Source organism: Lipotes vexillifer, unplaced genomic scaffold, assembly GCF_000442215.2.
Source record: "Lipotes vexillifer unplaced genomic scaffold, Lipotes_vexillifer_v1.1 scaffold22, whole genome shotgun sequence".
Taxonomy (NCBI): Eukaryota; Metazoa; Chordata; class Mammalia; order Artiodactyla; family Lipotidae; genus Lipotes; species Lipotes vexillifer.
This window is the reverse complement of record NW_006779050.1, coordinates 3,077,034-3,101,972: the sequence shown is the minus strand read 5'-3', so window position 1 is coordinate 3,101,972 and position 24,939 is coordinate 3,077,034. Positions and strand designations below refer to the sequence as shown.

General features: G+C 35.0%; 1 protein-coding gene across 3 annotated transcripts in view; it reads right to left on the bottom strand.

Annotated features, from left to right (window-relative positions):
• TBCK (TBC1 domain containing kinase) overlaps positions 1-24,939 on the bottom strand; it is a 236,479-nt gene that overhangs the window by 113,683 nt on the left and 97,857 nt on the right. For all 3 annotated transcript variants that reach the window (XM_007452155.1, XM_007452154.1, XM_007452156.1), the window contains one exon: positions 17,659-17,744. In XM_007452155.1, the coding sequence (XP_007452217.1) occupies positions 17,659-17,744 (86 nt within the window). The remainder of the gene's footprint in view (positions 1-17,658; positions 17,745-24,939) is intronic.

Below are 24,939 nucleotides of genomic sequence, written 5' to 3'. Positions count from 1 at the left end.
TTCCCTCAATTCATTAAGGCATTTATTCAGAAGTCACCTTTTCTGTGAGGCTTTACCTTACTGAAATATTCAATCCCTCCTTCACCTGAGCACTTAACCTCCATGTCCCTGATTTAGCTGTCTTTTTGTTCAGTACTTATCACTACCTAACATACCACAAAGTATATTTATCTTTATTGTCTGCCCCCCACTAAAATATAAGTTGAATGAGGGCAGAGATTTCTGTCTTTTTTTTTTTTTTTTCCATTTATGTAACCAGGGCCTAGGAAAACGTCTGGTACATAACAGGCACTCAAATATTTGTTAAAAGAATGAAATATATATAATAAAGATATTTGAAAGGGACAGATTAAAAGATTAAATAGTCACAAGATTACACAATTTATTTAGAAGTTTTCAATACATATGAAATAAAGAGAAAATCAGTTAATCTTCCTTGGGGTGTGTATGTGTGTGTGTGTATCCTTCATATTAAATAGTGGCAAGTATGGAAAAAACATTAAACTTGAAATGTTGAACTATATACCTATTCTTTGACAACAATTATGAAAACAGTTATTAGAAATAAGCAAAATGAAGCATATTCTAATAAATATTTGAAAAGTAATAATTCAAGTTCAATAAATTTCTTTAATACATAACAACTAGGTTCTCACCAGCACCAGTCACTGCTTACCAACTAAAGTCAAGTAAATAAATATGTAATATACTCTGTGAGACTGTAATGCCTGTTATTTATTCCTTCTATTATTTCTCCCTATTAAAATTTTAACTGATATTTTCATCTTAAATAATTTCTTAGCATATTGCTATATCTTCATAATACAGTCTGATACAAAAAAAACAGCAAAATAAGATAATTTTGAATACTAGGGTAGTTTAGGTTTTAATTTAAAAAATAACAAATAATGAAATGTTTTCTTACAAATATGAAAAATACATAAAATTAGTCTTATTAAGTTAGAGATATTATTAGCTACTTCCCGATTTAAAGTTGGAAACAAACCCAGTGAAAAGAAATCATACATTCATACATTCTGTTTTCTCCAGATCATGAAATTATATGTTCCTGAATTAGCCTAGTGCTAGTCTGCTGAAAGAGTCAGCTGAGTAAATACTGCCCCCTAGCAATAATCAAGAAAGTATAGTGTTATTAACCATTTCATGAAGTCTTTCTATATGGTCTGGTAATGTCAAAGTTAGAAACATCAATAGGAAAAACAAAGGCAGGGGCTCATTAACTTGATTTTCAAGAGCAGAAAATTAAGGCTCAAAAACTTACAAATATATAAAAATGAAAAAGATTAAAAAAGGAAATATTTCTTATAATAAACTCTAGGTGAATCTTTTGTCAAATGGATTTATTTACAAACATATTATGTGTTCTCTCTCTAATATACATAGTAATAATAAAAATTAATACAAAAGGGAGTCTCTTCTAATTGACTTTATTAATCTATTTTTTTATGAACATATTTTCTGTTTACCTCAAGTCAAAAACATTTTTATGTTTAAGTTACAGTAAGCCACCTCTGTAAAATGCATGTTGACCATTAGATGGATGCCTTGCAATGATTCTCTGCCTTAGAAAAATGTACATCTAGCCATTCAAGTAAAGGATGCTTGAAAAACAGCAGCTTTTCAAAGCAGTAGATTTTCATATATTTTCTTGAAACTTTGAAACTCTGGTTTTGTCATCTGGTAGCTACATATCTCTTTGAACCTTTAGGATTATTGTGAAGATTAGTTAATGGCTCTAAAACACCTGGCAGAAGATGTGGCATATATCAGATATCAGCATAGGAAGTACAATTATCATTCTTAATAACAGCCCAGAAGCTTCTACAATAGGAAATTATTTCAACAACCCAAAATTCTGAGTTAACCTCATGAAGCCATCTAACAAAAGCTACACACATTTTGGAACCAGGAGATAGGAGTGGAAGGTAAAGAGAAGAGAATCCTGAGCACTGGGAACTGTACATTATGTTTCACAGGTCGAGGTAGACTCAATTAATGCAAGGCACAGATGAAGAAGGCTAAAGTATTTCTATTCCTGTTGGCTCTCAGAATCTATATTCCTCAATCCCATGTCAACTACTCTGAGTTCACAAAATTTCAAAAATTCTTACATAAAATCTTTTCCCTCAACTTTTCAAATTCTACAAGACCCTTTATTTTGTCTATATCTGACTCACTATTCCCTTCTTAACCACATATAAAATAACATGACTTGATATGAAGGAAAATTCTTGAAAATAAAGAATATGTCCCATAAAACATTTGTATTCTTCCACTGTGTTACTCATTTTCAAAAGACTGTTAGCTTTTTCAACAATGAACAAAGATGATGGCTTACGTTAAACCAGGATAAATTCGTTGGAATGGGAAAGGGTTTCACATAAATAAAAAAACTACATAATACAGGCAAAAGCGGTAATAAATAGCTCTCCTTATTTAACAGTACTCCTATCTTCTTAGAATCTTGGGGAAACATTTGTAAGTACAAAACCTGCCTTCATAACCAGCAACAAGGGGACAAAAGTCAGGAGGTGAGAATTATAAATCTATATGATAACAGTGATTTACAGAGCAACTCTTCAGAATATTTTAAATAGAAAAAAATTATATTCTGATATTTTTGTGAATCAGTAACCCTGAAACAAAAGATTATCTATTTCTAATCTTTATCTTAATAAAGCAGCCAATAAATACTGCATTCTTATAGATAAAACAAAGTAGTATGGAACACAGTGCCTGGCACATTAATGACTGTATTGAATCTATAAGATGCACTATATAACACCTTCTGGGAGACGGAAAAGTACCTTAAAAATCAAGCAATAAAAAAGGTTAAAATTTAAAATGAAGTGGCAATCTCACCAACTTGGACAAACAAGAAAGTCTTTATTGTTGTATCATATTTCCTCCAGCAAAGTGTTTGTTAACTAATGCAGCAAAATAATATATCCATTATAGCTTGTAATATAATGCTTTTTAAAATGTTAATCATATTAACATAACCAAAGAAACAGTACAACATGAACAGATTCTAATAAGTAAAACAAGAACACCTATAATGGTTAAGCCCTTAATACTAACTATGTACCTGGAAATGTGTTAAACGGTTTATATGTATTATCTCATTTAATCACCACAATAATCCTAAGAAGTAAGATTTATTATAATCAACATTAAGAGGACTGTGGATAAGAAAAACTAACTTAAGTGTTTAGCTAGTAAGTTGAAGAGTCCGGATGAGAACCCTGCCCCATTTGACACCAGTGTCTGAGTGCTTACACAAACTGTGGTCACAGACTTCTGGGGACCTTCAAGACCCTTCAGGGGCCCCCAACTTCAAAGCTATTTTTATAACAATACTGAGATGTTTTTGCTCTTTTTTACTATGTTAACATTTGAGCTAATGGTGCAAAAAAAACCACTGGTGAATAAAACTACTGGCACCTCATCACAAATCAAGGTAGTGGCACTAAATTATAGAAGTCATATTCTTGTGAAGGAGTAAAAATTATTAATTTTGTTAAATATTTTTTAAAATATTCCATGAGACAAAATCAGAAGTATGCATAAAGTACTTGCACTGTGTACTGAAGAAAAAGATTGTTTTGAGAGGGAGCTTCAAGATGGCGGAAGAGTAAGACGTGGAGATCACCTTCCACCCCACAAATACATCAGAAATGTCTCTACATGTGGAACAACTCCTACAGAACACCTACTGAACGCTGGCAGACCTCAGGCCTCCCAAAAGGCAAGAAACTCCCCACGTACCTGGGTAGGGCAAAAGAAAAAAGAAAAAACAGAGACAAAACAAAAGGGACAGGACCTGCACCTGGGGGAGGGAGCTGTGAAGGATGAAAGGTTTCCACACACTAGGAAGCCCCTTCGCAGGCAGAGACTGCCGGTGGCGGAGAGGGGAGCTTCGGGGGCCAGAGAGGAGAGCGCGATAACAGGGGTGCAGAGGGCAAAGCGGAGAGATTCCCGCACAGAGGATCGGTGCTGACCAGCATTCACCAGACCAAGAGGCTTATCTGCTCACCCACCGGGACGGGTGGGGGCTGGGAGCTGAGGCTCGGGCTTCAGAGGTTGGATCCCCGGGAGAGGACTGGGGTTGGCTGCGTGAACACAGCCTGAAGGGGGCTAGTGCGCCACAGCTAGCTGGGAGGGAGTCCGGGAAAAAGTCTGGAGCTGCCGAAGAGGGAAGAGACTTTTTCTTGCCTCTTTGTTTCCTGGTGCGCAAGGTGAGGGGTTTCAGAGCGCGGCTTAAAGGAGCTCCAGAGGCGGGCGCGAGCCGCAGCTAAAAGCTCCGACCCGGAGACGGGCATGACACGCTAAGGCTGCTGCTGCCGCCACCAAGGAGCCTGTGTGCAAGCACAGGTCGCTATCCACACCTCCCCTCCCGGGAGCCTGTGCAGCCCGCCAGTGCCAGGGTCCCGTAATCCAGGGACAACTTCCCCGGGAGAACACACGGCACGCATCAGGCTGGTGCAAAGTCACGCTGGCCTCTGCCGCCACAGGTTCGCCCCACACTCCATATCCCTCCATCCCCCCGGGCTGAGTGAGCCAGAGCCCCCGAATCAGCTGCTCCTCTAACCCTATCCTGTCTGGGTGGACACAGATGCCCTCAGGCAACCTGCATGCTGAGGCGGGGCCAAATCCAAAACTGAACCCCGGGAGATGTGCGAACAGAGAAAGGGAATCTCCCTCAGCAGCCTCAGGAGCAGCGGACGAAAACTCCACAATCAACTTCATGTAGCCTGCATCTGTGGAATACCTGAATAGACAACGAATCATCCCAAATTGAGGAGGTGGACTTTGGGAGCGATGATATATATATATATTTTTCCCTTTTTGTCTTTTTGTGTTTATGTGTGTGCTTCTGTGTGTGATTTTGTCTGTATAGCTTTGCTTTTACCATTTGGCCTAGTGTTCTGTCTGTCCTTTTTTTTATTACTTAAAAATTTTTTTTTAATAATTATTTTTTATTTTAATAACTTTGTTTTATTTTATCTTCTTCTTTCTTTCTTTTTTTTCTCCCTTTTATTCTGAGCTGTGTGGATGACAGGCTCTTGGTGCTCCAGCCAGGCATCAGGGCTGTGCCTCTGAGGTAGGAGAGCCAAGTTCAGGACACTGGTCCACAAGAGACCTCCCCGCTCCACATATTATCAAATGGTGAAAATCTCCCAGAGATCTCCATCTCAACCCCAACACACAGCTCCACTCAATGAAGAGCAAGCTACAGTGCTGGACACCCTATGCCAAACAACTAGAAAGACAGGAACACAACCCCATCCATTAGCAGAGAGGCTGCCTAAAATCATAATAAGGCCACAGACCCCCCAAAACATACCACCAGACGTGGACCTGCCCACCAGAAAGACAAGATTCAGCCTCATCCACCAGAACACAGGCACTAGTCTCTTCCACCAGGAAGCCTACACAACCCACTGAACCAACCTTAGCCACTGGGGACAGACACCAAAAACGGGAACTATGAACTTGTAGCCTGCGAAAAGGAGACCACAAACACAGTAAGTTAATCAAAATGAGAAGACAGAGAAACACACAGCAGATGAAGGAGCAAGGCAAAAAACACCAGACCTAACAAATGAAGAGGAAACAGGCAGTTTACCTGAAAAAGAATTCAGAATAATGATAGTAAAGATGATCCAAAATCCTGGAAATAGAATGGAAAAAATACAAGAAACGTTTAACAAGGACTTAGAAGAACTAAAGAGCAAACAAACAGGGATGAACAACACAATAAATGAAATAAAAAATTCTCTAGAAGGAATCAATAGCAGAAAAACTGATGCAGAAGAATGGATAAGTGACCTGGAAGGTAAAAGAGTGCAAGTAACTACTGCAGAGCAAAATAAAGAAAAAAGAATGAAAAGAATTGAGGAGACTCTCAGAGACCTCTGGGACAACATTAAACGCACCAACGTTCGAATTATAGGGGTCCCAGAAGAACAGAAAAAGAAAGGGACTGAGAAAATATTTCAAGGGATTATAGTTGAAAACTTCTCTAATATTGAAAAGTAAATAGTTATTCAAGTCCAGGAAGCACAGAGAATCCCATACAGGATAAATCCAAGGAGAAACATGCCAAGACACATATTAATCAAACTCAAAAATTAAACAAAAAGAAAAAATATTAAAAGTAGCAAGGGAAAAACAACAAATAACACACAAGGGAATCCCCATAATGTTAACAGCTTACCTTTCAGCAGAAACTCTGCAAGCCAGAAGGGAGTGGCAGGACATATTTAAAGAGATGAAGGAGAAAAACCTACAAACAAGACTACTCTACCCAGCAAGGATCTCATTCAGATTTGACAGAGAAATTAAAACCTTTACAGACAAGAAAAGGCTAAGAGAATTCAGCACCACCAAACCAGCTTTACAGCAAATGCTAAAGGAACTTCTCTAGGCAAGATACACAAGACAAGGAAAAAACCTACAGTAACAAACCCAAAACAATTAAGAAAATGGTAATAGGAACATACATATAGATAATTATCTTAAATGTAAAGGGATTAAATGCTTCCACCAAAAGACACAGACTGGCTGAATGGAAACGAAAACAAGATCAGTACATATGCTGTCTACAACACACCCACTTCAGACCTAGGGACACATACAGACTGAAACTGAGGGGATGGAAAAAGATATTCCATGCAAATGGAAATCAAAAGAAAGCTGGAGTAGCAATTCTCATATCAGACAAAACAGACTGTAAAACAAAGACTATTACAAGAGACAAAGAAAGACACTACATAATGATCAAGGGATCAATCCAAGAAGAAGATATAACAATTGTAAATATTTATGCACCCAACATAGGAGCACCTCAATACATAAGTCAATGGCTAACAGTCATAAAAGGGGAAATTGACAGTAACACAATCATAGTAGGGGACTTTAACACCCCACTTTCACCAGTGGGCAGACCATTCAAAATGAAAATAAATAAGGAAACACAAGCTTTAAATGATACATTAAACAAGATGGACTTAATTGATATTTGTAGAACATTCCATCCAAAAGCAACAGAATACACTTTCTTCTCAAGTGTTCATGGAACATTCTCCAGGATAGATCATATCTTGGGTCACAAATCAAGCCTTGGTAAATTTAAGAAAATTGAAAGTGTATCAAGCATATTATCTGACCACAATGCTATGAGACGAGATATCAATTACAGGAAAAAAATCTGTAAAAAATACAAACACATGGAGGCTAAACAATACACTACTTAATAACTACGAGATCACTGAAGAAATCAACGAGGGTATCAAAAAATACCTAGAAACAAATGACAATGAAAACGTGATGACCCAAAACCTATGGGATACAGAAAAACCAGTTCTAAGAGGGAAGTTTATAGCAATACAATACTACCTTAAGAAACAAGAAACATCTCAAATAAACAACCTAACCTTACACCTAAAGCAATTAGAGAAAGAAGAACAAAAAAACCCCAAAGTTAGCAGATGGAAAGAAATCATAAAGATCAGATCAGAAATAAATGAAAAAGAAATGAAGGAAACGATAGCAAAGATCAATAAAACTAAAAGCTCGTTCCTTGAGAAGATAAACGAAAGTGATAAACCATTAGCCAGACTCATCAAGAAAAACAGGGAGAAGACTCAAATCAATAGAAATAGAAATGAAAAAGGAGTAACAACTGACACTGTAGAAATACAAAGGATCATGAGAGATTACTACAAGCAACTCTATGCCAATAAAATGGACAACCTGGAAGAAATGGACAAATTCTTAGAAATGCACAACTTTCTGAGACTGAACCAGGAAGAAATAGAAAATATGAACAGACCAATCACAAGCACTGAAATTGAAACTGTGATTAAAAATCTTCCAACAAACAAAAGCCCAGGACCAGATGGCTTCACAGGCGAATTCTATCAAACATTTAGAGAAGAGCTAACACCTATCCTTCTCAAACTCTTCCAAAATACAGCAGGGAGTAACACTCCCAAACTCATTCTACGAGGCCACCATCACCCTGATACCAAAACCAGACAAAGATGTCACAAAGAAAGAAAACTACAGGCCAATATCACTGATGAACATAGATGCAAAAATCCTCAACAAAATACTAGCAAACAGAATTCAACAGCACATTAAAAGGATCATACACAATGATTAAGTGGGGTTTATTCCAGGAATGCAAGGATTCTTCAATATACGCAAATCAATCAACGTGATACACCATATGAACAATCTGGAGAAAAACCATATGATCATCTCAATCGATGCAGAAAAAGCTTTTGACAAAATTCAACACCCATTTATGATAAAAACCCTGCAGAAAGTAGGCATAGAGGGAACTTTCCTCAACATAATAAAGGCCATATATGACAAACCCACAGCCAACATCGTCCTCAATGTTTAAAAACCGAAACCACTCCCACTAAGATCAAGAACAAGACAAGGTTGCCCACACTCACCACTCTTATTCAAAATAGTTTTGGAAGTTTTAGTCACAGCAATCAGAGAAGAAAAAGAAATAAAAGGAACCCAAATTGGAAAAGAAGAAGTAAAGCTGTCACTGTTTGCAAGTGACATGATACTACACATAGAGAATTGTAAACATGCTACTAGAAAACTACTAGAGCTAATCAATGAATTTGGTAAAGCAGAAGGATACAAAATTAATGCACAGAAATCTCTGGCATTCTTATACACTAGTGATGAAAAATCTGAAAGTGAAATTAAGAAAACACTCCCATTTACCACTGCAAAAAAAAGAATAAAATACCTAGGAATAAACCTACCTAAGGAGACAAAAGACCTGTATGCAGAAAATTATAAGACACTGATGAAATAAATTAAAGATGATACAAACAGATGGAGAGATATACCATGTTCTTGGATTGGAAGAATCAACACTGTGAAAATGACTTTACTACCCAAAGCACTCTACAGATTCAATGCAATCCCTATCAAACTACCACTGGCATTTTTCACAGAACTAGAACAAAAAATTTCACAATTTGTATGGAAACACAAAAGATCCCGAATAGCCAAAGCAATCTTGAGAAAGAAATACAGAGCTGGAGGAATCAGGCTCCCTGACTTCAGACTATACTACAAAGCTACAGTAATCAAGACAGTATGGTACTGGCACAAAAACAGAAATATAGATCAATGGAATAGGAAAGAAAGCCAAGAGATAAACCCACGCACATATGGTCACCTTATCTTTGATAAATGAAGCAAGAATATGCAATGGAGAAAAGACAGCCTCTTCAATAAGTGGTGGTGGGAAAACTGGACAGCTACATGTGAAAGTATGAAATTATGACACTCCCTAACACCATACACAGAAATAAACTCAAAATGGGTTAAAGACTGAAATGTAAGGCCAGACACTATCAAACTCTTAGAGGAAAACATAGGCAGAACACGCTATGACATAAATCACAGCAGGGTTCTTCTTGACCCACATCCTAGAGAAATGGAAATAAAAACAAAAATAAACAAAAGGGACCTAATGAAACTTCAAAGCTTTTGCACAACAAAGGAAACCATAAATAAGACCAAAAGACAACCCTCAGAATGGGAGAAAATATTTACAAATGAAGCAACGGACAAAGGATTAATCTCCAAAATTTACAAGCAGCTCATGCAGCTCAATATCAAGAGAACAAACAACCCAATCCAAAAATGGGCCGAAGACCTAAATAGACATTTCTCCAAAGAATATATACAGATTGCCAACAAACACATGAAAGACTGCTCAACATCATTAATCTTTAGAGAACTGCAAATCAAAACTACAATGAGATATCATCTCACACCAGTGAGAATGGCCAACATCAAAAAATCTACAAACAATAAATGCTGGAGAGGGTGTGGACAAAAGGGAACACTCTTACACTGTTGGTGGCAATGTAAATTGATACAGCCACTATGGAGAACAGTATGGAGGTTCCTTTAAAAACTACAAATAGAACTACCATACGACCCATCAATCCCATTACTGGGCATATACCCTGAGAAAACCATAATTCAAAAAGAGTCATGTAACACAATGTTCATTACAGCTCTATTTACAATAGCCAGGACATGGAAGCAACCTAAATGTCTATGAACAGATGAATGGATAAAGAAGATGTGGCACATATATACAGTGGAATATTACTCAGCCATAAAAAGAAACGAAATTTAGTTATCTGTAGTGTGGTGGATGGACCTAGAGTCTGTCATACCAAGTGACGTAAGTCAGAAAGAGAAAAACAAATACCGTATACTAACACATATATATGGAATCTTAAAAACAAACAAAAAAATGGTCATGAAGAACCTAGGGGCAAGATGGGAATAAAGACAGACCTACTAGAGAATGGACTTGAGCATATGGGGAGGGGGAAGAGTAAGCTGGGACAAAGTGAGAGAGTGGCGTGGACATATATACAAACACTACTAATCTTAAAAGAGATAGCTAGTGGGAAGCAGCAGCATAGCACGGGGAGATCAGCTCGGTGCTTTGTGACCACCTAGAGGGGTGGGATAGGGAGGGTGCAAGGGAGACGCAAGAGGGAGGGGATATGGGGATATATGTATATGTATAGCTGATTCACCTTGTTATATAGCAGAAACTAACACACCATTGTAAAGCAATTATACTCCAATAAAGATGTTTTAAAAAAAATCTGTTGCTTAGTGTAAAAAAAAAAAAGATTGTCTTGAGAAAAAAGCACTTGGGCAATCATTTCAGCTATGAGTGAATGTAGGTGTTTTTTTTTCAAGAAATGCCATGTTTTACTTGTAAGAATGACATAAAAACAATAATTTTTTTCAGGTTTGGATATTTGGCAGATATTTCTCAAAAATGAAGTGAACCTTTCACTTCAAGAAACAACTCTAGCTGTCAGGTGAAGATTATAATTTTGGAAAACTTGTATCTGCCACTGTTAGCTTGGCAGCTTCTCAATACTTAATGACTTTTTGGATGAGATAAGTGGTGATATTAACGAATGTGATTTTTTTGATATTGTATAATAAAATGTCTCATAGTTGAAAGATCTGCATAATTCAGTGCACCAGTATTTTCTAAATGACCAATGCACAACATTACAAAATCATGTATGGGTAAAAGAGCCATTCACAGTGCAAGATAGATTGATGGACTTGAATATAAAAGAATCTGAAAAGTTCACTGATATAGTTTTAGATTGTACATTGCAGTTAAGGTTTAAGAAACTACCACTGTCTGAAAAGGTCCTTTGCCATTACATGCCCATGTAGGGCCACCAGATTTTCTTCATGTACTTCAACTAAAACAAGGTATTGCAACCGGATTGAATTTAGAAGCAGGTATGAGAATCTAACTTTCCTCTATTAAGTAGAAATTGCAAAAATATAAAACAATACCACTCCTCCATTATTTTTTGTCTGTTTTGGAAAAAAATTATTTTTCAGAAAAATGTTATTTTGTTAACATGCAATGGTTTCGTTATGGTCATTTTTAAATAAATAAATACATATTTTTTTAAATGTCTCAGTAAATACTAAGAGATATAAACCCTCATAAAAACTCTGGGATATTTGATAATTTTAAAAATCGTGAATGGGTCCTAAGACCGATCAAAAAGTTTGAGAACTGCTGCATCATACCATACATCCTTCTTTTTTTTAAAAAAAAAAAAAATTGAAGTATAGGGCTTCCCTGGTGGCGCTATGGTTGACAGTCCGCCTGCCGATGCAGGGGACACGGGTTCATGGCCCGGTCCGGGAAGATCCCACATGCCACGGAGTGGCTGGGCCCGTAAGCCATGGCCGCTGAGCCTGCGCGTCCAGAGTCTGTGCTCCGCAATTGGGAGAGGCCACAACAGTGAGAGGCCCGCGTACCGCAAAAAAAAAAAATTGAAGTATAGATGATTTACAACATTGTGTTAGTTTTAGATGTACAGGACAGTGATTCAGGTTTGTTTTCTTTTGTTTTCTGTAGAGTACATTCTATTATAGGTTATTATAAGATATTGGGTGTAATCCCCTGTGCTATGCAGTAAATTCTGTTGCTTACCTATTTTAGGTATAGTAGTTTGTTTCCGTTAATCCCATACCCTTAATTTGTCCCTCCCCTGCTCCCTCTCCCCTTTGGTAACCATAAATTTGTTTTCTGTGTCTGCGAGTCTATTTCTGTTCTGTATATAGATTCATTTATATTATTTTTTAGATTCCACATATAAGTGGTATCATATAGTATTTGTCTTTGTCTGACTTATTTCACTAAGCATATACTTCATTTTACTTGTCTCTCAACCAGCAATAGCTAGTCAAAGGACACATCCTGGCCCTCCACAGATGGATTAGAACAGGTTAGTGGGGACTCTTTGTTATGGGAGACTCTAAACAGGGTGCAACTTCCTAATTTACCCTGTAACCACACTTGACAAAAATCTAAAAAGCTCATTGTCACTAATCTCCTCTTTAGATTAAAACCTAAAATTTCTTTATGTAACAATAACAACATGAAGGCCAGGAATGAATGAACAAATGAACAAACAAAACAAACAAATACATAAATATTTCTGAGAAATCCTTTCACATTTTTGGTTAGTACAAAGCTCAATATAAATTTTGAAAACTTTTAGGGAGGGAGAAAATCAGTAGTAATATAAGCATCCATTAAGACTGTAGTTAAATGACAATAGTTTTGCCAGCAGACTTGCTTATCACTGAATTTGTTAGCTTTATCTTTAGCAGACAGTAGGTTCAAGAGGCACATATAGTACTGAGATACAGCCCTTATCATTTCTCTTACTGGCCACCGGACAACTTTTCATAATTTGCAGGTTGAATGCTATTTATAGCATTTCAGAAAAATAGTTTCCTTAAGAATGAAGAAGCATACTTTCCTGTTCTCATTTCAAAGGCCTGGTATGTTTTCAGAAGCAGAACATACACCAAGACAGAAATGATAAAAATCACTCTGGCCCCAATTTTGCCAAATACACACTATTCACCCTATTTATATGTAAATCGCATAACTACCATAATATATATAATCTAAGCATCACAATATGCCTAACTATTCAAGCTTCAGCAGTACTCAGTATTCAGACCCACATCCTAGAGAAATGGAAATAAACTCAGTATTCAGAGTTCTGTGACCCACGGCAAATGGAAAGGAGCCAGAAATCACAATCTTTCCTGCAATAGTAGTCTGCATTTTAATGATGGAAGATTAATGAGGGCTTACTTTGATAGGATTAGTTATTGAGCAGGAAACTCAGTTTGGGATCTCATTACCAAAGTGTCCACATTTGCCCTTGATGAATCCTAGCCTGTATTGTTGTTGGAGGTACAGAAAGTCACCTAAGCAATCATCTTTTTTTTTTTTTAACATGTTTATTGGAGTATAATTGCTTTACAATGGTGTGTTAGTTTCTGCTGTATAACATATCAATCATCTTAAAGGTAGAACACTGAAGGCAATAATTCGGGAAAAAAAAAAGAAAGCAAGACTGCACATACAAACTGACATGTAACTAAAAATATGTGATTATTAATAGAATAAGAAAACTGTTATAAAAATTCTCCATTTCATCATACCTCTCCCACCACTATTCATTGTCAATAATCTCTACGTTAAAAACATCAAATCTTTTTGCAAAATTAAATTTAAAAATAGTCTCAACATTTTCATGTTATCTCCAAACTTGAGAAACAGGCCAACAAAACACACACAAAAAAATCAAGATTTCAAAAAACAATCTTCCTATTAACATTTTAACTGTGTTAAATATCTTTCCTTTTGCCTTCCTCCATGGCAAAGGAACAGTCAGAGAAAAGGGAATTTCCTCCAGGTTAAGATATATTCTCTTTCCCCTAACTTCTCTTTTGTTAACTCTAGGACTCTTCAATAGTGATAGAAGTGTTCCCTAGAGGATGTTTGGAAATACATGTAGAGTCATTTTTCAGAAATAATGCGTAGGTGTTTTATTGTCACAATGATTAGAGGATTATTATAGACAATCAGTGGCTGGGGGCCAGGGATGCTCAGTATTTGCCACATACTGGACATTCTCAACCCACAAGGAACTGTCCCCCACTCCATGTGACTTATGAATGTCACATAAAACTAATCACACTATATATATATATGAATCAATATTACTTTCACATTACTAGTATTGAAGATTTTACAAGAAGTTATACAAAAATACCCCAGTAATTACAGGAGAGGGTCATAATGGAGAGGGAAGCTAAATAGAATAAAGATATTATATCAAAATTATTGAATTATTAAATAATTAACTCACCTTATATAGCAGCACATTTAACAAACACTAAAGTACCCTCCACTCAGATTTAACAAACATTAACTAACATTTTGTCACAAATGCTTTGAAAAATTTTTAAAGCAAAATAGTACATTATAGATTCCAATATAATGGAAAGCCCCTTTCTACCGTTCCTCAATTCTAATTCTCTCTTCTTTAAATATTATGTTTTGTACTTTCTATAACTTCTGTAAGAATTCCTTCCTAGATGGAAATTATAAATCCGACATTCCATATGTATGTCTTCTAGGCAAGCTAGAACTTATTTTTATGTATGGTGTGAGGTTGGCTTTGATTCCTACCTCCCCCCATATAGTTACCCAATTGCATCAGGGCCATTTATTGAATAATCTTTTCAAATTGACTTATAGAGCCATTTCTGTCATATACCAAATTCCATACCTGGATGGGTTTATTTTGTGCTTTCTGTTTTACTAGTTTATATTAATATCACTGCATTAGTTTTCTTTTGGTTAATATTTGCCTATTTTTTAAATTTCCTTTTTGACCAATATCCTTAAATTTTTACATTTGTCTCTTATAAACAGCATATAGATCGATTTTTTAAAATATCCAAAAATTTCCTTTATTCGGTAATCTACTTAGCTTACCCTCTTTCTGTGTTTTCTCTATGTTTTTAAAAGGGTGGATGACTTTCCTTTGTTCCACACTCCCCCATTCCATTTAAAAGTTATACATTTTCTTTCTGTTCTTTTAGTGAGTACCATTAAAATTTTAATATGCATTCCTGTACTTCTACATTTCTTGTGAGCAGAGACACTAACTGCCCTTTGTTCTGCAGTATAGTTTCAACAATGTTTGTACAAAAATAGCCTTGGTAAACAGAGATAGAGACTCGTTTTGCAGCAACAGACAGGTTTTCTTATAGCCTCAGAAGAAAAAGATAGCCTCTCTCTCTCTCTCTCTCTCTCTCTCTCTTTCTTTCTCTCTCCAGAGTAAAGGGAAGATATGTTTAATATCCATTAAAAAAAAAAAATCAAGTTCCCTAAACTCGGAGTTCCTCTCCTATAATGCAATCCACTGCATTATGCAGGTATCATTTGGACCCTCTGTGTCGTCTCTATGGGATTTGGAAGCAAGGGAAATCAAGACAAATATGCTAATGCTCATGCTGCTTGCTGTGCTGTGAGTGAGAAAGTCCTTTGTCTCTGACACAGGATTCTTGGATTTTCTGCCAATATCCATGAAACAGTAACAGGCTCATTTATTAGCTTTTGAGTAGGGTAAAATCAAATCCCAGATCTGAAAGGATGCCTGACTTGATGTCTAAATATAAAGAACATATTTACTTTCCCCTCAAATGATACAAAATCATTAGAACACTTTTAAGTTGAAATCCCACTGACTCTTACCTTTCATGTTATTGTTACCTAGAATTTTACTTCCATCATGCTATTAGCCTTTCCCAAATTGATTTTATGTATAAATATTTAATAGTCATTGTTTAATTAGATTGCACACTTGTGAGGATTAGAGGAGTGCTTAAAGAGGGTTAGAGCAGTGCTTAGTGCACAGTAAGCACTTAATATATGTCCACATTATTTTTTAACAATGTTTTTTTGCTTGCCTCTTCTCATATACCATACACTTACAGAGTTTAATTTTTCTGATTAAGCAAAGATAAATCATTTTTCCATATGTGATTTTTTAATACTATGTTCATGAATATGTCTAAGGATTTTATCAGACTATCTTTATAATTCCATACATATTTTTCTACATAAATGATTCTTCTCAATCTAAAACTCTAACTAAAGCAGTGTAGTTTTCTGTTTAGTCACTGAGCACAATTAGGTGCTTTCAAGGGAATTTTTTAAAAAGAATTATCCTTTTTTTTAAGTCTATATCATAGTATTTTTTCCCTCAGAAACCTAAAACAATTACCAACTCGGCAATCAGTTCCTTTATAATTTCTTCAACTCTAGCCATAAGATTTAATCTAGTATTGTCTTATGCCATATCTCACATTCATAATGTGAAGCAGGAAAGGTAGGGTTATGTAAAAATGAATACTTAATATGATAATATATATACTGGTTAAATTTTTACAAAGTTTTCTATCTCTATACATAATTATAGGGTTTGATCTTATTTTGTTTTATAATATGTATATATATTTTTTGGAGCCCTCATTGAGCAAGCCATGTACTCAAATGAAAGGTGCTTCTCCATAGGCCTAGAAGCAAATACCACTGTATATATGAAGGATGGCTACTTTAGGCCTGACGATGACATCACAGAATTACAGTGCAACACACAGAGCAATGAACTAGAATTAGTACACCTATGTTTTAGTCTCTGTTCTCCCACTGGAAGATGAACCAGACTAGGGGCAGAGGGCTGTCAAATGACATAAGTTAAAGGTTTATGTTCTGAGACTATTTAGTTTTGTTACCTTCTCAAACAATAAATTTCTTATCTACTAATGCTGAAATTACTTGCTTCATACACCTTACAGATTTGTCTTGAGAATCAAATGAAATGCTTGTGAAAGTACTTTTAAACTTCAAAGCACCCTGCAAGTATTTATACTGTAAGTGTTACTGTTAACACTTTAAATGCATTAGTATAGTGTTAATATAAACATTTTTCACCCCTAGTCTTACCATCAACATATGGGTTTCTGGATATAAGCCTTAAGAGGAAAGGTATGATCAGGAAACAAAGAAGGTTAAGATAGAATAAGGAGATTGCTATCTCAAAAAGGTTATTTTTTGTTTTGTTTTGTTTTACAAAGTCCTGTGATACTGTACTCCAGCTGTCTTTTAAAAGAGGTTTGAGTCCATGTCACATACTACATGTGAGTAATAGGCTAAGCTATACCTTGGCTAACCTTTGACAGTCAACTCTGACTTTTGGTTTGATAAGGAACCTAAGAAGCTAATGAAGTAAGCCAAAATCTGGCAAAGTTTCCAAGGTAATGTATCAAGCAAAACACAGAAGCAGCTACTTAAGAATTTACTAAGTTCAAATTTCCTACTTCTTCAAAAACAGGCCTGAATATCAAAAAATCCAAGTGAAAACTGCTAACATCACAGTTTAATACAACACTCACACTACTGGGGTTTTAAAAATAATTTGATAGTATCAAGAAAAATAAGATACTTCCCCTTTACTTAAAGTGAGAATATGGAAGGTAACCACACAAACTTTATAACAAAAGACTATAATTAGTAGCAGGAACTTGTTTAGATACATGGACTTCTTAGGACAACAAAACTTTTAAAACAGTACTTTGTTGTGCTGCCGATTTCTGCTTTATTTTTTTTACCTCATTTCTATTAATGCAACAAGTACTTACATCTGGAATAAATCCAATTTCATTGAGATGATTGCTTAACTCTGGATCATGGAATGCAATCATCTGAGAGAATACAGTCAGATACTCTGAAATGACAATAAAGTTTAAGACGATCATTTTTTTTTTACATAGTACTTCAAATAAAGACATTAAATCCACATAAATTAGTTTTATTTACATTTTGAATGAGATTTGGTTTCTCCATGAAGAGAACATACTTTATTAATTTTCTGTTTTGTTACTACTTCAAACATGGTTAATTATTAAACAAAGCTTTTCATTAAAAGCTATGCCACAACTTATTTTCTACCTTCAGAGCTGTCACTTCATTTCCTGAATCACAAATTATTCACATGATGAATGATTTTTTCCTATTAAATTCAACAAAATCATTTTGTCTAGTGATATTAAATCTGTCTTGCATTTATTAATTGTTCAGAAAGTATAACAGATACTTAAATAAGGAACAACACAGTCACAAATAGAATAATTACACCACAAATTTGTTTACATATACAGATATATGCATTTGTTCCAGTAAAGTGAAGACCCAGGATAGATCCTAAGGCCCAGGGAACTTCTGGGTTTAATTAACTTTTTTTTTTTTTTTTTTCTCCTTCCAGTTAGCAATGGTATATTTATAGTTCTAATTTACCTACAAGCCAGAGGTATGCAACATCAACAATCATAAGCATTCAACTTTATGTTGATGAAAGCACATACTTACTAACTTTAAAAAGCACACTTCATTTTAAACTAGAAAATCATGCCTCAGGCAATTGTCCACAGCTATGCTCCAGTTTATTAAATATCTTTCTTATCTGAGCCTGATAAAAGATAATTACTATGTAGGATTACATGGCTAATTAAGGATCTACTGAAGAAACCTAATCCATCATGAAAACATTTTCCTTGTATTCTGCCAAACACTTATGGTGGGATTTATATATGTGTTATAACTGCATACATATATATATACACACACACATATACACATATAAATGCACACAAATATATATGTGTATATATATAAAATACACACATAAATATGTGTATACACTTATTTTGTATATTATTGTATACCATATATGTAAATATAAATTACAAGGCTGGCAAAAGTTTTGGTTGCTCAGGATAAGCTCTGGAATGAGATACAGTATGATTTGTTACATTCAGAAAAATTTCTTTAAGGGAGAGAGATGACAGAACTGATATCAGCACTATGTCAAATTTCAAGTTATTTCAAAAATGAATTTAAAAGATCCTTAGAGCAAATAAAAAAAAAACTGAAATGCATATGTCCTTTGATTTATAAACCAACCTGAGAGAATTTAAGAGGAGCTACAGAAAAACAGACTGGTAGTCAAAATAAAAAGATCCCATGGATATTACTGCTGACTCTTTTAAAATATTCATAAAATAATCGAATTGTGATTTATAATAATGAAGATTTGCATCTAGAGCTATAATAACCCCCAAAACAGTATTTTCTAACTGATAGGTGACCTATGTAAGGGTAAATGTTATTCTTAAAAAAAAACCAAGGTATTTATGAAATTTCCTCTTAAACTTCAAGTGAGGTTTAATGTTGTACTTTTACACACAATCATGTCTTATATAAATTTCTGTTTTACTGAAACTTTATACTTTTTAATTTTTTGCAATGAGATATAAAATGAAAATAGTCTTTTTCCCTTCTAATCCCACCATATTAAAAATTCTTATTCCTCTCCTATAGAATAGTTTTTTTTTTATTTATCATATACTTTTAAATGACAATTCTCAAAGAATTCAGTGTAAGGATTTTATACAACACTATCATATTTCTGTACAGCTGTTTATAAATAAGATATCTATTCATTTTCAAAATATTTTTCATAAAAGAGATACAGAGATGACACTTTATTAAGTCCCACACATGGATATCCTTATTTTTTCCTTTTCGACCAGTCTTTCTGCTTTCATTCTCTTAGCAGGGGTAAGGAGAAGATGAAGGATAATGGGCAAGAGATTTAAAGCAAAAGGTGTCCTCTGCTCACAAACCAAAAATGGCATTCTCAATTCCTTAACTATTTGTAATTTTCCATCAGGCTGCTAGTTTATTCTGAAGATGGAACTGTAGATAAATATGCAGAGTCATAAATCTCTTGTCAACTAAAATGTGCCCAAACTAAAGCATTTGGTGACATTAGACTCACGGCACTCAAAAGAAGTCAAAGTTATTTTACTGCAGATAAACCCAAATTAGATTATTTTCCATTATGAAGTTTGCGAGCTATAAAATTTGGCTTACTGTGTAAAGCCACAAGAATAAGCACCAACCTTTATGTCTAAATGGGAAGAGGGGGTTTCAAAAGAAGAGAAAGGAAAGAGAAAGGTAATTTTTAGGGCTATATTTGTGAATCATTTTATGTTTTGCTCACATACCCTGCTCTAGTAAAAAAAAATCTACAAGCAGCTTACTTAATAGATCTTGGAATATTTCTAGCAATGGTAGAACATTTTCTGTCTCAGGAAATATCTCCTTAGTCACGTGATGCAAGACATTTTTGAAAATGCTCAATGTATTTCCTACTAGCTTTCAATATCCTATCATTAAAGTCATCCATGACAAAGATGTGCATTAAACTGGAAATATGCAATGTACTGTTTTTCCAAATATATAACCCTTAGAGTGAAGTTGTGTACTCTCCTTCTCTCTTTGCTACTGTTGGATGAGAAAGGAGATTTATATTATATTCCCATTTGACAACTGGACTTCAGACTTTGATGCCTGTCTTCCTTTCTCCCCCTAAAAGACTTATTGAATGTCTATGTGTAGTGGGACCATACATCCTAGTTTACCTGGAAGAGTCCCAGTTGCCAACGGTAGACTCAGTGTCTGGTGCATTTAGTGCCCCTTCAACCCTCAAAAATATCACTATTTAGTTATATATTCATCCTCGCTATGTGTGGCACTACATTAAATGCTAGGGACATTACAGTGAAGAAGATACTTCCCTTGCCCTCAAAGGATTTATAAACATATACAAGTAAACAAAACATTGGAGAAATTTTCCCAATTTTATTTCCTAAGTTTATATGGTACATCCCTCTATCTTTCCCTTTCTGACTTCCACATCTTCTAATGGTTCAAGTGTAACTATGCCTTGGTTTTATAAACAGTGTAACAATACGCTGAATGTTGTGGTGAAATTCCAGTGGCCGTTTTGGTGAACACCACACATAGTACAGTGACTTCAAACAACAGTTTAAATGTTTTATAGGCCACTTTTCTGGGTTGTTTCCTTCTTAAGTGCAAGATGACATTAAGGTATAGTTGGATTTTCCATAAAGGATTAGTTTCCATCCTTAATAACTAAGTGGCTGCCTCTCCTCACCGGCCTGAACCTGCCTTTTTTTTCTCTTCAATACCTTAAAGTATGTCTGTCTTGCAAGTTATAACCCTGTTTTCCAATATCACTGAAACTCTAATCAATCTATCCCTTTCAAATCCCTCCATTTTCTTCAATCCAAATGGCACTCTAAGGTTCTGAATCTAAGAGTAATTTTAATAATCATAGATAATCTTAGGGGGACAACCCTGAATTATTTAATCAGTATATTATTTTTTAAAGTTCCTATGTGTTGGTACTTTATCAACTCGATGGTAAATTTGCTGGGGACAATTTGATAGTGCCAAAAATGATTATGAATATTCATTTCAGCAGAAGTAATTAAATTTATTATCTTCTTAAAAATGTCTGCAGGTAATAAGTTAATAGGACCATGATTAAAAAACAAAACAGGACATCTTGACTAAATAGATAATTTTTCTCTCTTCTGTAAGAGGCAAAGCATTGAGTCTTATAAGCATATAAATATTCTATTTTATGAAAAACTTTAAAATAAAGAAGTTTAAAGTTCTATTACAGTATAATTATAAAAATACATTTTGGGACTTCCCTGGTGGTGCAGTGGTTAAGAATCCACCTGCCAATGCAGGGGACATGGGTTCAAGCCCTGGTCCAGGAAGATCCCACATGCCGCAGAGCAACTAAGCCCATGTACCACAACTAGTGAGCCTGCACTCTAGAGCCCGTGAGCCACAACTACTGAGCCCGCGTGCCACAACTACTGAAGCCCAAGCGCCTAAAGCCCGTGCTCTGCAACAAGAGAAGCCACTGCAATGAGAAGCCTGCACACCACATCGAAGAGTAGCCCCTGCTTGCCTCAACTAGAAAAAGCCTGCGGGCAGCAACAAAGACCAACACACCCCAAAACAAATAATAAATAAATTCATAAAAAATAAAAACACATGTTTTCAAAGAAGATTTAATGTTGCAATTGAATATAGAAACTTTTCATCTCAGTAGAGACAATTAAACGACTAAATGAATATGCAGTATTACAATTAGCTGTTGAATTGATTGGTTTCATATGACACAGGAGTTTTCCAAAACTATGGGAAACAAAGTGTGTATGTGATATTTATGCTAATCAAAATCAATGTTATTTTGAAGTTTAAAGCTTAAAACACCATAAAACACAGGGGGACGGGAGGACAATCAAAGAGGGAAACCAAGAAAATGAGAACTGAGTATTTCTAATTCCAAGCCTAAAATACACATTTTGAAGAATAAATCATTGCTCTTCCATAAACTTTGGCAACCAATAATCACTGTACTGTTTCAACTCATTCTTTAGCTCTCCATCCCTCTTTCTCTGGCTCCATGGACCAGATTTGACTACTGGCTGTTTTATCAATCCATTTTGCACTTTTTTTTTTTTTACCTCAGTTCTTTTCCTTGTCGTCTGTCTTCAGAATGTCTTTCTCCCTTTCACCAAGCAAATTCCTACTCAAATTTCAAGTTCCTCAATAAGTATCCTGTCTCTTATGAAACCTTTCCAGACATGCCGTTCCTCTCCTTTGCCACCAAAAACAAAGTTAAGAAATCAAAATAACCTCACCCCACTTCTTCCTCTGTGCTAATATAGTAATATGTATACTTATTTCATTGACTTATAATTAGTTATTTTCACATTTATTTCCTATATTTGGCTATGAAATCCCTTGGAAAAAGACTGAATATTAAAGTATATTACTGGTTAATCAATCAAACTAAATATGAGTCTTTTTGGCCTTTCTGACCAATCTCTCCAAATTTGTGCTGTGTACACTGTGGTTTCTCTTGTATTTCCATATATGAAACAAAATATGGTCTTATTTGTATAATAAGCCTTTTCAAAGTGTATTAAAGAAGTTCATAGTTAAAAAGTATGAAAACTCATCTTTTTAAACTTATATCTGTTTGAAATATAAAACAATTTGTGGAGAAATGAAACTTTTTAGAGGTTAAAAATAGGAATCTCTACAGAACCAATACAGAAGTTAATGTAATGGAAGCTATCTAATATGGCCCTGTAAGAGCTGGCCATCTAGTGAGGCACCATCCAGCCATCTCATAAATAACATAACCAACTCATTTTATAAGTCCTATTTTAACTGTTTTTCTGAGAATTCTCCAAATATCTTCATCTTTCTTAAAGCACAGGAATCTAGCTAAGCACTATGCTTGTAGAGGCCTGACAAATTTGGAAAAAGATTATTTCCAGGCTTTCATATATGAAAGTTCAGTTAACACTACAGGTTCATGTTTGTTTTTCCAAAAAAAAAAAAAAAAGCTAAGACCATTTTATTTATTGTGATCTATATTAAAGGCAATGATTCCATGAGACAAAAATGGTGCATATATTTTTCCTTTTAAATTTATCTTTTATACATTAGAACTGTGGCTATGTATCATATAGCATGCTATTACTCTTTATTTCAAAGTAATTTAAGGTGAGACATAGAAAGTGGATTCTGGTATGATATGCTTAGGAGTGTTTTGCTCAAATGTTTTATTATAGTCAAAATTATTTGAAAAGCACATTTAATATATTACAAACATTTCACTGTAAACATGATCCTTGTAAAAGTTATATGGAATATTTTATAATGTGGTATATATTATAAATAAACACTATAAACTGTATTACTGAGAAAAATACAAATAAGCCCTATGGCATTTTTTTAAAGAGCCAAACTTGAGTTTAAAATTTTGACTGTTCTTTCTATAAAAATTGAAGAATACATTTAATAAAAAGATACAGTATTATTCTAAAAATTGTCTTGCTAAAAATGTCTTTTTTATGTATTATGAGTCTTAAAATTTCTAGTGACATTTCATTGACTCCATACATTTAACCTACAAACTACAAAATCTAACTGAATCACAGCAACTGGGAAGAGAATTTGATTTATTCAACTCTTACGGAGAAAATAAAAGTGCTGTTTAATCCCTCTTTTTAATTTTTAAATTTAATTTTTTTTTTTTATGCAGCAGGTTCTTATTAGTCATCAATTTTACATACATCAATGTATACATGTCAATCCCAATCGCCCAAGTCATCACACCGCCCCTACCACCCCGCTGTGGCTTTCAACCCTTGGTGTCCATACGTTTGTTCTCTACATCTGTGTCTCAATTTCTGCCCTGTAAACTGGTTCATCTGTACCATTTTTCTAGGTTCCACATACATGTGTTAATATACGATATTGGCTTTTCTCTTTCTGACTTAATTCACTCTGTGAGACAGTTGCTAGATCCATCCATGTCTCAACAAATGACTCAATTTCGCTCCTTTTAATGGCTGAGTAATATTCCATTGTATATATGTACCACCTCTCCTTTATCCATTCGTCTGTCGATGGGCATTTAGGTTGTTTCCATGACCTGGCTTTGTAAATAGTGCTGCACTGAACACTGGGGTGCATATGTCTATTTGAATTATGGTTTTCTCTGGGTATATGCCCAGTAGTGGGATTGCTGGATCATATGGTAATTCTATTTTTAGTTTTTTAAGGAACCTCCATGCTGTTATCCATAGTGGCTGTATCAATTTACATTACCACCAACAGTGCAAGAGGGTTCCCTTTTCTCCAGACCCTCTCCAGCATTCGTTGTTTGTAGATTTTCTGATGATGCCCATTATAACTGGTGTGAGGTGACACCTTGTTGTAGTTTTGATTTGCATTTCTCTAATAATTAGGGATGTTGAGCAGCTTTTCACGTACCTCTTGGCTCTCTGTATGTCTTCTTTACCGAAATGCCTATTTAGGTCTTCTGCCCATTTTTGGATTGGGCTGTTTATTTCTTTAATATTGAGCTGCATGAGCTGTTTATATATTTTGGAGATTAATCCTTTGTCCACTGATTCGTTTGCAAATATTTTCTCCCATTCTGTGGGTTGTCTTTT